The 12,676-nt window shown below is 49.9% G+C and overlaps 1 protein-coding gene across 1 annotated transcript in view; it reads right to left on the reverse strand.

The window, feature by feature from the left end:
* Positions 1 to 7,570: 7,570 nt before the first annotated feature.
* The window catches only part of TXNRD2 (thioredoxin reductase 2), a 683,633-nt gene continuing 678,527 nt past the window's right edge, over positions 7,571 to 12,676 (reverse strand). The window contains exon 17 of the mRNA XM_085634274.1: positions 7,571 to 12,672. Coding sequence (XP_085490400.1) covers positions 12,543 to 12,672 — 130 coding nt within the window. The 3' untranslated portion in view covers positions 7,571 to 12,542. The remainder of the gene's footprint in view (positions 12,673 to 12,676) is intronic.

Here is a 12,676-nt window from a genome sequence, read left to right on the forward strand (position 1 = left end):
GGTTCAGCAGATTCAAATACAAGGCCCAGTAACGTTGAACTGATGGGGCCACAATTCTTGGAAATACGGTAAAGTTCTCTTTGTTTACGGAAAGTTCTTTAGGCGGGCACAAGGTAACTGTGGGCCTCAGCGTACTTCGTGCTGAGGCGGCGTCCGGGAAGCACACAGCAGATGATAGGGAAATCAGAACGTTGCGGACCCTGGATCCGATGCGAGCTCGCGGTCGAGTTGGTAAGTACAGTACCTTGTTTCTTGACGCAAAGGCGGGTGCGGGATTTCAGCGGCTCTTCGACAGAAGGGCGAGGCGGCGTCCGAGGCTCCCACACTTCACGATGGGTGTCTGATCTTCAGGCTCACGACAAGAGCGGGGTGTTGCAGGTGGCGGGTGAACAAAGCGGGGCAGCCGGGCATGCAGATACGTCCGGGCCGTCCGAGGCTTGGAGATGCTCACAAACGCCGATTCCGGCGGGAGGGTGAAGGTGCACAGCGAGCCTCCAACGAGCGAGGGGACAGGGGCAGCCCAGCACAGCGTAGGGGGAGCGGCTCCGATCGAGCGAGGCTCTTCCCAAGGCGGGGGCGGCTAAGCAGTCCTGGTCACGGCTCAGGGAGGGACTGGGGCACGAGGGTCACAGCTCCGGCGAGGGAAGGGACACCACAGTCCAGCGGCAGGCGAGTGAAGATCAGGTAGAGCCCAATGGTCCTGGGGCTCAGTTCAGGGGGCAAGCTCAGTTCCAAGCCCTTGGAGATCGTTTTGGAAAAGCACAAGTCTTGAAAGTAAAAGTAAAGTGAAAGTCTTCAGCAACAGTTTCTCTTCTCTCCTTTGGCAGCAAGGTCACCACTGCAGGCCAATCCCCCAGGATAGGGACAGTCTTCCTCCTACAGCTTTCCCGGTGCCTCCTCCTCAGGCAGAGATTCTTCTTGGTCAAAAGCGGATCTAGTTTCTCAGGAGCAGGGCTCCTCCATTTATACAGCAAATCTTTTGTTCTCCCAGGCCAGGGGGGCCCTTGCCTAGTTCAGTCCGGTTTCTGAGCACTTTGTTTACGCGATGCAGGCTTCTTCTTTCAGAGTGCAGGGCAGAGTCTTCAGACGCTCCACAGGGGGCGGAGCCGGCATTGAGGTGGCCGAGCACTGTCCTATTCAGAGCCTAGGAGTACTCCTCCCACCCATCTACCTGTCGATCGTCCTATTCACCACCAGGCTACCTAGCCCTGCCCATCTGGGTTCCCCCAGCCCTGTCACTCATACCAGCCAGACATCAGATACACATCACGCAGAGGCGGGCTGAAATGTTTAGGCAAGCAAAGGCCAGCTGTCTAAAAGCGGCATTTGCAAACCCGGAATATTAAAATAAACCTTACGAAAAGATGTACCTTATTATTCCGAGTTCAGGCATACTAAACTCGATCTTCTACCATGTTCCCTGGGTCGGTTAGGATCATAGGGTGTAATAATCCAGGCCGCCCATACTGGCCTATGAGAACAGGGTAGCCTTGCAGTAGTGAACAACAAGATGGCGGTAATTCACTACTAGGACATGCCACGCATCTAGGCTTGTCCTACCTTATGCTCACAACGCACCCTGCCCGTGGGCCTACCAGAGGGGTGACTAACATGTAGCTAAGGGAAGGTTTCAGGGACCGGCAAGTGTGGGCACTTGCCAGTCAGCATGTCAGTACCAGACTGCACGCAGGTTCTGCGATGGCAGACCTAGACGTATTTTACCGGCCGCTTCTGTGGGTGGCACAACCCGTGCTGCAAGCCCACCAGCGGTGTTTGCATTTACATGCCCTGGCGCGCTTTACTGGGGTCTGATAGTAAACCAAACAATCCAATCATGGAATCCAACCAACATATACAATTTACAAAGGGAGCACTCGCACCGCGACACTGGTTGGCAGTGGCACAGCGCGCTGAGCGGCCAACACCATAAAAACACATGAGGCACAGCGACAAAAAGAGGAAGGGAGACTCACGCCAAGGTGCCAGGTCTAACATCACCAAACAGGTGAGTGAAACAGTTGAAATGGCATGTCTATTAAAGACGCTTTCATGTCTCCAGAGAAGCTTGTGATTGCATCCAAGCATGCTGCTGAAGCGCCATGCTAGTGCCAATTGCTCTGCCCAAGCAGTCCGTAGTGTCCAGGACATATTGTGTACTTTGTGGTGTTCCAACCATCATGAATGGTTTGAGCCAAACTGGTCTGAAATCCCTTAGGAGCGGCCAGAAATATCCCGCCTAGCATGTCCCATAAAGCATGGGTATATCTTCCCAGTAAGCAGCTGTTATTAACTGACCAGAAAGCAAGACCTACTGAGGAAAACACCCAATTCCCAAAGGTCTCAAGGCATTTCAAAACTCTGGCAGGAGGAGTTGTGGGGAAAGAATTGAGGTTCACCTTACTGGTGAAGCCTGAACCACCAAACTCTCTGGTGTAGGGTGCGGTGTCAATAATTCAGGTTCACCCAGTGTTGGCTTGTACCACCTGGCACCCTGCTTGTTTACTGGAAAGCAGGAATAGAGCTTAGAGCAGTTGCCCATAAGGGTGTCAGTCAGGGCTTCATTAAATGGTAGTAAAGGCTCTGATGAAGTTTGTCCAGGTTGTAAAACCTCAGTTAGACCATTGGTTTTGACTTAAAAATTAGCCAATTGCAAATCCAAAAACTCTGCCACTCATCTCATCATCACGGAGAAGGCACTCTTGAGTGTCGGTGGTCCAGGGAGAGAATACAGCCCAGAGTCTGGGGAAGAATCCAATCTAGTGGCATCTTCTAAATCCAGATCTAAATTGCCATCCTCATATTGTTTGGGAAATACTCCATCATCGCCATTGTCATTCCTAAAGGCTAGCTGGCTGTGGTCAGAGTTCAAAACAAAAAGTTGGTGGAGTGCTGCGGTACAGCTCCGAGATAGAGTCATTGTTCTGTCTGATTCGGGATGAACTGGGGCTTGGTGTGGTGGTACGTTGCTGAGACAAGAACTCAGTCGAGATGATTTTGGCTCAGGGTCAGATAGGACAACCTCTGGCGTTGGTGTGGTGGCATCAGTGCAGGTGTCACTGCCACAAGGACTGGCTTGGATCTTGGTGCCAGATTGGAAGTCTGCTCTTGCGTCTGAGCCGAAACCTAGGCATGTTTTGGAGGCACAGATGGCGCAGAAGGTGGATGCGCCGGCGGTATCCAGACTAGAAACCTGGATGTAGGTCCTTGGCCCTCGAAGGTGCATCAGAGGGAGCCAGAAGGGTGGCGATATTTCTCTGTGAAAACCTCAATCTTTTGCCACGTTGTTGATGGACCCTGAAACTTGGGGTGCAATAAGACAGAAAGCGGGACCACAAGGAAACTTGAAGTCCTTGCGACTTCTCAGGTTGAGGGTGGTAGGACTGAGACGAATCCTGCTTGGTATTTTTGTGCTTCCGCTTTGACTGGAAGACTTGGACCTCAACGACGACCTGTTACTAGAAATGGCCTCGAGAGCAGTAATGGGTTTTTTCCCCTGACTTCCAAACAGGAGCAGTACTTCCGAGACTTCTTTCAGTGTTCCCAGTGAAATTGCATTCAACAGTACCAATAAAGTAAGGGAAAATAAACAAACTTAAGAAGGACGTTGTATAGTTGGACAGTGTTATTTACTCACACTGTGCATCAAAATAGTTGCAAAAACTTTTTATACAATACTAATAACGGTGCCCAGAAAGGGACACAATCAGTTTTTCATTTCCAAGTAAGGTGCTGTTTTCTGCTCTAATTTTTGTTTGGAGCCCACGAGGCCTACACTTCTCCACCAGCCCCTGATGTGGGGCCATTTATGGTGCCCTCCTCCCCCTCACTACAGTCCTGAGGAATATCCCCCTTGTAAGGTTCACAAGAACCTTCATCATCCCTTTGGGGTCGAAACGTCAACATTTTGTAGCTTGCCAGTATAATCGACAGTTACTATGTCACTGTGATTTTCTATCTTCTTGTATACATGGCTGTATAATATATGGACAACTGAACTGTGAAGTCGATGGCAAAATGATGCGCCATTATTCAGTGTATATTATGACAAGTGATTTGCACAGTATTCTTGCTTCACACATCCCCGTTACCCTCACTCAAATCACCTACTTTTCCTCAAAACTCTTTCTCCCCACCTTTTCTGGGCACCGTTATTAGTATTGTATAAAAAGTTTTTGCTACTATTTTGATGCACAGTGTGATTAAATAACACTGTCCAACTATACAACGTCCTTCTTAAGTTTGTTTATTTTCACTTACTTTATTGGTACTGTTGAATGCAATTTCACTGGGACCACTTAATATTGTACTGTCCTGCACCCAGGTCCCAGTGAGTGTTCTGGGTCTACCCTTTTTGTAACAACTCTTTCAGTGTTCGGCAACATACAGCTTCACTTTGCGTTCCCTTCGGGGTTGTAAGGGTGCGCTTGTCGCAGGGCTTGGAGTTGTGCACTGAGCCCAAACACCAAAGGCAGACCTCATGGGGATCTGCCACAGACATCTGTTCGCCACATCGCCTACAAGGCTTCAATTGTGGTTTAAGGAGGGGACATATCCCTTGTACACTAGCAAATAGAATTTTGAGAAAAAACGCATGATATGATGAGTAAAAAGTTGGAAGAGAGCTACAGATCTGTATACAAAGGTGCAGAAAGAAAAGAAATGACATCAGCCGTGGTGGTGCTCATAACCAGAGCAGAGCCACACGACGCCAACTACTGGTGCATGGAAGCAATGCTGTTGCAATATTCCAGGTAAGTCAGGCACCTGGGGATATTCTAAAGGTGAGAAATCTGTGGGTTAGAAGTATCTATTAGAAGCTGATTTACTCAAGAACTCCATTTTTGTCAAATGCATTACTCCATACTAAAGAATATTTTTCTTAGGAGAGGAAGCCCTTTCTCACACCCCACCAATAAGCATGGAGCTATTCCCACCCTGAAAATGCACTTATTTCTACAAGCATTTCCGGGGTGGAAATCTACCTCGAAGATTATATGAGCTTGTGAATTTTGGGATACCATTTCCACTTTCAGAAGTCCACTTCTACAATGTAAAATTCCACCAGTTTTGATTCTGTGTACCAGGATGTTGAATTCACATCCACAAATTGCTGTTTTCGCATACCTAACTTCCACCAAGTTGGCCAATAAAGCTTCTGTGAATCGGGCTGTGGCGCTTCTCTCCTGCTCTACTCCCTGCTCTTCTTCCTGTATCATACAGAGTGATGGTTGCTTGTTTTTAGGTCTGGCCTAGCGACGGCTTTGGTTGTCTGCCCCGTCCCATGTTTTCCAAATATTTTGTAATAAATATACATATAGGGTCTTTGAGTCATCTCTCTTGTCTATTGCTCTCTTCAGCTGTCACTCACATTGTGCTTCTGTCCACCATGGCATAGAGTGTGGTGCAATGTGTCAGCCCACTTCTGCCAGTGTCTATCTTTATTGTGCGTGATGGCATTTTGCTTGTACACATGCACCTAATATGTAAGGGCTGGTAAGCCAACCTCTGCTTTGGTTTCTTATATTTTAATATATTTTTTGTTATGGGTCATGATTTCACATATTTTGAAAGACAATATTAAACATTAATGCATCCTGCATGTGCCAGCAAACGAAAACATTTTTAAAAAACTGAAGGCGCAGACCGCTTGGATTTGACAATGATTGTCTCTTCTAGGCGCTTTGCGGCTTTTCTCCTATTATTATATATTTACACTTTTTTCTGCTTAAAGAACTTTGCCTCTTGCTGGGCTTGGTTTGTGATTGACAGAACTATAAGTAGGTATCATCACTAACAGCTCTGCCTCTCTGACAGGTTCAACAATCACTGACAAGTGCCATTGCTTTGGGCTCCCTCCGCGTAGAGTCCACCTGGCACCATACTGGCCTTTTCCAATTTGTATTACAAACCATTATCAGATGTGTCAGTCCAAGTGATTTCCCCAATCAAACCAAGAACACATCTCCCAGAATACACTACGCCCTCAAATCAGCGCAGGGCTGGAAACAAGGGAAGCTGCTGACATGGGGCGATGTAGTGTACGGATAGTGCTAAATTCTCATCTTTCTGCCTATCTCAGTTAGGAAGCCAGTGGTATCCGCCTTGGTATTATCAAAAATGGACTACTGTAACGGTCTCTACATGGGGCTGCAAGCACAATACTTAAACCAATTGCAGGCCCTCCAGAGCTCTGCAGCCAGACTTCCACTGGAGATACCCAGGCATCATTCAGTGTCCGCTGCACTGAAAGACCTCCACTGGCGGAAGGTCAAAGACAGAAGTTCAAGGCCCTCTGTTTGACCTACAAAGCGCTACATGATTCTGGGCCCACCTTTTTGAGGGAAACCTCTAGTTGGTACACTCCAACCAGAAACTTAAGATCAGCAGACATGCGGAGGGCAAACCCCATTAGATTTAAAAAATCTAAATGGGGTGGCAGCAGCTTTTCGGTCAGAGCAGGCGCATCCTGGAACCTCCTGCCACTCAACTTAAGGACTGCCCCTTCCTTGCTTCAGTTTGGAAAACTTCTGAAAACGTGGCTTTTCAATCAGTAGGGTCTCTTGCTCTGCTCACCGTGACTCACAGAATCAGCGCCAAGACAAGGCGGTGGTACGTGGCTCCAGTGATGTCACACTGGTACCACTTTCAGCGCCAAGATGGAGCTAACGTCACCTGCCAGCGCAGGAGGTGAGGGATCTGCATCCATCAGGGACACTTCGCGATCTCTGGCCTGGTTTCTCAAACAAGGAGTAACTGTGCAAAACCAGAGGGGAAGGAATCATGTATGAGACACAGATCTACCTCCCTGCAGGTTACCAACAGAGCACCAGACGCAGCGCGCGACACCCTGAGCTGTTGTATTTGGATTGGAAGACGTAGTCTGCGGGTCACACCCTCGTCTGTGGCACGTGCTCAGCTCACTGATCTACCGCCATTTCACACAGCTCTGGGGTTTCGCTAGATGTGTAGCACCTCTTTGTACCCCAGTCTAAAGTGGGGTGCATCAGTGAAGTATACTACAGCGCATCGTTCACAGTTCATCAACCACAGAAGGATGAAATGCCGAGTCACTTTGTGTATTTCTTTTCAGACTGCAGGGATTGCTCCACCTCCCGCCTGGAGAGTGTTACGTAACATTCATCACGTTGGATGCATCCGCCCTGGGGGGTACCAGTAGGTTCTCCACAGCTAGGTCCCGGGTAGGGGTGATTTTTAGTCCTCAGTCGGATGTTTCAGGAGTGATGCTCTGGGTAAGATGCACGCATGTTTACTATCAACACATGAGATCCCTGAACCAGAAAAACCCATCCAAGAGTGTGTAAGAAGGTGGCCACCGCTATTCGGTAGCTCCACCACTAGATGGCGCCAATTCAAACTCATTTACCAGATTAGCAGAGCCCTGGTCGTCTGTTTTACAGCACTGGGCGCGGAGGACCCGGCTGGACCCAGTCACGCCTCTCCTAAAGCACCCTAATCGCGTGACATGCTTTTCACCCGGGAGCCACAGGAGTCTGTGACAGGCGTGACCCCATCGCTTCTTTCTGGCGCTTGTTGCAGGAAAAACACGGTACACGTTATAAATAATACACTTTATTGAATGAACCACAACAGGTGTAATAAATATTGCAGTTTAATGTCTCGGCCAGCGGTCCTCGAGCCTGCGCTGCCCATGGTCTGGGTTTACGCACAGACCGTCATAAACTGGCCTGCGTGAGCTGCAGCCGAGAACATGTGTTCACTCACTCACACATTCATCCATTCATACAAGGCGCAGATCCACCCATTCTGCACGTCTCGGCGCCGCTCTAGCTGTGGAAAGGCACCCCTGCGAAGCACACTAGAGATCTGGGCAGAAAGGAGGGGTCACCTCGGGCCTTCCCCATGCGAGGAGCGCGCTGGTTTCCAAACACATCTGCAGAGGAAAACACGCGAATGTGCAGGGACGCCGAAATGTCAGCCTATATTTAGCAGCAAGCAAAGGGCAGTGTTTGTGCCAAACCCACCAGAACCTTTCAAGCGAGCCCCCCCCCCCGCAGCCTGGACGGGGTGTGAAGGGACAGAACAAGGGTGTTTCACACAAACGCCGGAAAGCTGGGTAGAATAAAGTCGCTAGGCGCTACCTTTGATAGAGACCCAGGCCGGAGCTGGCACACGTTGCAAAACAGATGGAACAGTTCGCACCGGAGGCGTGTGCATGGACAGAAGGTCGTGTTAATGTGTCGTGTCAACGCCGTGGTGATGCAGCCGGGGCCAGGGGACATGTGTGCATGCCTGGAAGGGCTGGGACCGGGTCCATGGAAAGAAGTGACCTGGCCTCACCTCAAAAACCCGCACCAGCAACGGCTTTCACCTCTGAAAATGGGTTGAATGGTGTGCGGATCTGGGGAGGAGGTTCGGGTAGGGGGAGCCTACAGAACGCACAGACACCACCCAGTCAACCCCCAGCCTCGGTGAGAGAGGGCGCCCCGGGCAGCAGGGAGCCATGGGTGCCGCGGGCCTCGCGGGCATGTGCGATCTCCACGGGGCCCCAAAGCATTACAGAGGTGCCGGGGAGAGCGGCCTGGATATCTGAGGGGATATTTCAAGACTGTTCCTTTCTGAGGCGGACAGTAGTGATATGTTTCACTTGAAGGTATAAAAACGCGCCAAGAAGGGGCTTATATCAGTGTACAACCAACCGAAGGTCAGGCAACGTAGACGGTAGCATGCTTACACCCCCCAGGGACACCGACCTCCCCAGGCCCGCACGGCCGCACCAGTGCACCCCAGAGTGCGGCTGACCCAAGCTGCGCTGACACCCACCGCCTGCAGGGGGCAGCACTGGCATTCCATAAGCTGCCCTCACACATCCTAACAGCAGCCCAGGGGCCTGGGTTCGCGCTCTCCTGTGCTCCACCCGGAGGTCTTTGGAGAAAGTCGCCTGAAATACGTGACAGTTACCACTGTCTACTCAGAATCACTGGTTGGTTGTGACTGGAAATCCTGGCGCAGCCTTTTAACAACCACTGGTAGCAGCTACACCTTTAACTTCAGGATCAAACAACTGTGGCTACAAGGCCCAGTGCGGGTGTACCACACAATGACAGTAGTTACAACTAGCCCAACCCACTGGGCTCAGCAGTACACGTCCTGGTTTCCAGCCGGACAGGCCGGTATTAGTTACACTTCTCTTGTTGAGATCAGTGTTCGGGTCTCCAGTCCTGGTTCACCATTTTAGCACACAGGCAGGAGTTACAATTGTCTCGTTAACATAAATGGTTGTTACAACAAGTCCCTGGATACCCGTATGACAGACTGGTATTAGCTACAACTGTCTTGCTGGGATCAACGGTTGTATCTACAAGTCTCTTTTCACGTGTACGACAGACAGATATTAACTACAACTGTCTTGCTGGGATCAGCGGTTGTATCTACAAGTGTCTTTTCACCTGTACGACAGACAGATATTAACTACAACTGTCTTGCTGGGATCAGCGGTTGCATGTACAAGTCTCTTTTCACCTGTACGACAGACGGATATTAACTACAACTGTCTTGTTGGGATCAGCGGTTGTATCTACAAGTGTCTTTTCACCTGTACGACAGACAGATATTAACTACAACTGTCTTGCTGGGATCAGCGGTTGCATGTACAAGTCTCTTTTCACCTGTACGACAGACAGATATTAACTACAACTGTCTTGCTGGGATCAGCGGTTGCATGTACAAGTCTCTTTTCACCTGTATGACAGACAGATATTAACTACAACTGTCTTGCTGGGATCAGCGGTTGTATCTACAAGTCTCTTTTCACCTGTACGACAGACAGATATTAACTACAACTGTCTTGCTGGGATCAGCGGTTGTATCTACAAGTCTCTTTTCACCTGTATGACAGACAGATATTAACTACAACTGTCTTGCTGGGATCAGCGGTTGCATGTACAAGACTCTTTTCACCTGTACGACAGACAGATATTAACTACAACTGTCTTGCTGGGATCAGCGGTTGTATCTACAAGTCTCTTTTCACCTGTACGACAGACAGATATTAACTACAACTGTCTTGCTGGGATCAGCGGTTGTATCTACAAGTGTCTTTTCACCTGTACGACAGACAGATATTAATTACAACTGTCTTGCTGGGATCAGCGGTTGCATATACAAGTCCTGGTTCATCCTTTTGGCACAGAAGCCGCAGTTACAACTCTTTTGTTGGGAACAGTGGTGGTCTCTACACGTCCTGGTTCACAATTTTGCCAGACAGGCAGTAGTTACTTGTTGCTATCTGCGACTGCAACTACAAGTCGCGGTCCAGCTGCCTGACGGACTGGTAGAACTTACAACATTCTCCTCAGGATACAGAGACATGGCTACAAGTCCCAAGAAGGCCTTTTTGACACCCTGTAGATCCTTGGCAAATGATCATAGTCAGTGCTTAGAAACCACTCCCAAGTTAGCACAAGGCGCTATAATAAATGCCCATTCATTCAATTGGTCTGTCATCTATGCTGAACCATTACACAACACACTGACTTCCATCCCTCCCAAGGGTGGTAACAAAGGTCGCTTCACGTGACCATTCAGCATGTCCTTCTACCCAGTCCCACCGAGCGCAGTTACCGTAAGCCACTCTCCGCGGGGCGGGCTGGCTGCCACTTCAGTCGCATGAGACACTTCCCCAGGATGTCCTCGGCTATTTCTGATGGCACCAGAGGGAATCCCGGCCTTTGATGTGGACCTGTGAGTCTGAAAACATTGTCACCAATGTCCACAGAAGCTGGCGAGGGTCCAAGGGTATTTGCAGCTTCAAATGTTTCCTTTCGCAGGCTCGGCGTGCTCGCGTGAGTGGGCCAGATGTTGTGTCCAGAGTGGAACTGAACACGCACATCAAGCCTTCCTTTCGGGACCCCCACACCCGTTCCATGGCATCCTGCTTTCAAGTAGGGACATCTTCTCAGCGGGGATGTCCTGTGCAAGTTCAGCTCAATCAGGACTAATACTGCACTAACATACGAGTCTGCGGCACCTTCAGAAGAACAGGGAAGCTAAGAGCCCTGGCCAAGGTCACATGGCGAGTCAGTGGCACAGCAGGACTTGCGCTAAGATCAGCCTGTAATCAACAGCCCACCCTTGGAACCCAGACGTCTGTGTCTAAAGAAGCGAAAGTGTAGGTAAGGCGGGGAGAACGGGGGCTGTGATGGGCCTCCAGATCCGCAGCGCTCACGGATTCAACAGTAAAGATGGCGTCGGGAAGGAGACCCCGTGGAGCAGCAGCCTCAGAAAACTGATGTTCTATAATGCAGTTCAAAATCCTGTGTCCCCCAAGTCCTGCCTTGTAGCACCTCAACCTCCTCCATCATTAATCTCACAACACAAAGTGAACAAGCAGCAACCCTTGACCATGGCCATCGCGTTCCGCTGATGGACCTCCGTCCGCGGTTGCACCACTTCTTGCAATCTAAATTCAAAGACCATTTGCCAACTCTGACCACCTGGCCAGAGATACCCAGATCACTTGTGCTGCGCGGTGCCAATATCCCCACCCTCACCATCAGCGGCGGCGGTGTCACACCAGCCTTCTTCTGACAAGCTGTGGAGATGCCCACATCCCGAATAGCATCTAGATCCTCTTGAAGGAACGTTTCTCAACACATGTCAGTCTGGACCAGCGATAACACATTTGTAGAGATAATCCAGGATGAAAGCTGTTACAACACGCTTAAGGATTTCCACGAGAATCATCTCACAGCTGGAGTCAGATGCCAATCGTACATTAAACCGGTGATTGACCAACTATTAAAGGAGCATGTAAGCACCACGCTAAAGACCGGTGTTTGGAACTCTCATCTAAAGGAGGATGCCACCAGTTCAAACTGGTATCTTCAGCTGCAGATAGTACATTGCTCTATTCTCTCTGGATTTACAGGCCAGAACACGTGATGTTACCAACTTCCCGTACACTCCTGTATCCATGGTGCCAGTAACCACTGATACGTCTCTACAGTGGAGGCCGGATGCCACCCTCACCTGCCTAGAGGGGATGTAAGGCTTCCCAATAGGGGGTGTCTCTAAAGGCCATGTGGACTACCCCAGACCTACTTATCCTTCACAGTACGCCATGTCTGTTGTGACGCCTCCAGATATCGCCATTGGCCAGTCCACCACTGGTCTAGAACCCAAGAGGCAGCGTCCATTTTTGTGTTCAATCTTCTCACTTTGACTCCATTGCTGCTGGTGGTGGTTTACATACCACCTTCCTAGACATTTTTACTGCTTGCACTGGTCTTCTGGGGCACTTCCGTTGGCATTTGTGAAAACGTCCATATAGACATTCCTCATAAGGGCGGACTGGAGATATCCTTTAATGGCGTGTGTCAACGGAGGGGCTAAAAGTTCAAATGAAAATGGCCTTTGGTTGAAGTGTGAGTGGTCACCCACATGATGTTGCCCGTAAAGATAGGTGTTGGGGTATGAGGCTGTGATTATGTGTCGAGAAAGGGGGCACTACGAGTTACCCCTACTTTCTGGGCCAGTCTCTAGGTGCTTCAGCAGGGGGATGCTTAACCTCAGCAGCCGGTGACTGTGGAGTCCAGGCCCGAGCGCTTGGTGATGCGCAGCTTGGTCACCTCCTCCGCCGTGGTAGGGTGGATGCCCACCGTCTTCAGTAGTTGTCCATACGTCGCGCCGCACCTAC

Source organism: Triturus cristatus, chromosome 11 (assembly GCF_964204655.1).
Source record: "Triturus cristatus chromosome 11, aTriCri1.1, whole genome shotgun sequence".
Classification (NCBI taxonomy): Eukaryota; Metazoa; Chordata; class Amphibia; order Caudata; family Salamandridae; genus Triturus; species Triturus cristatus.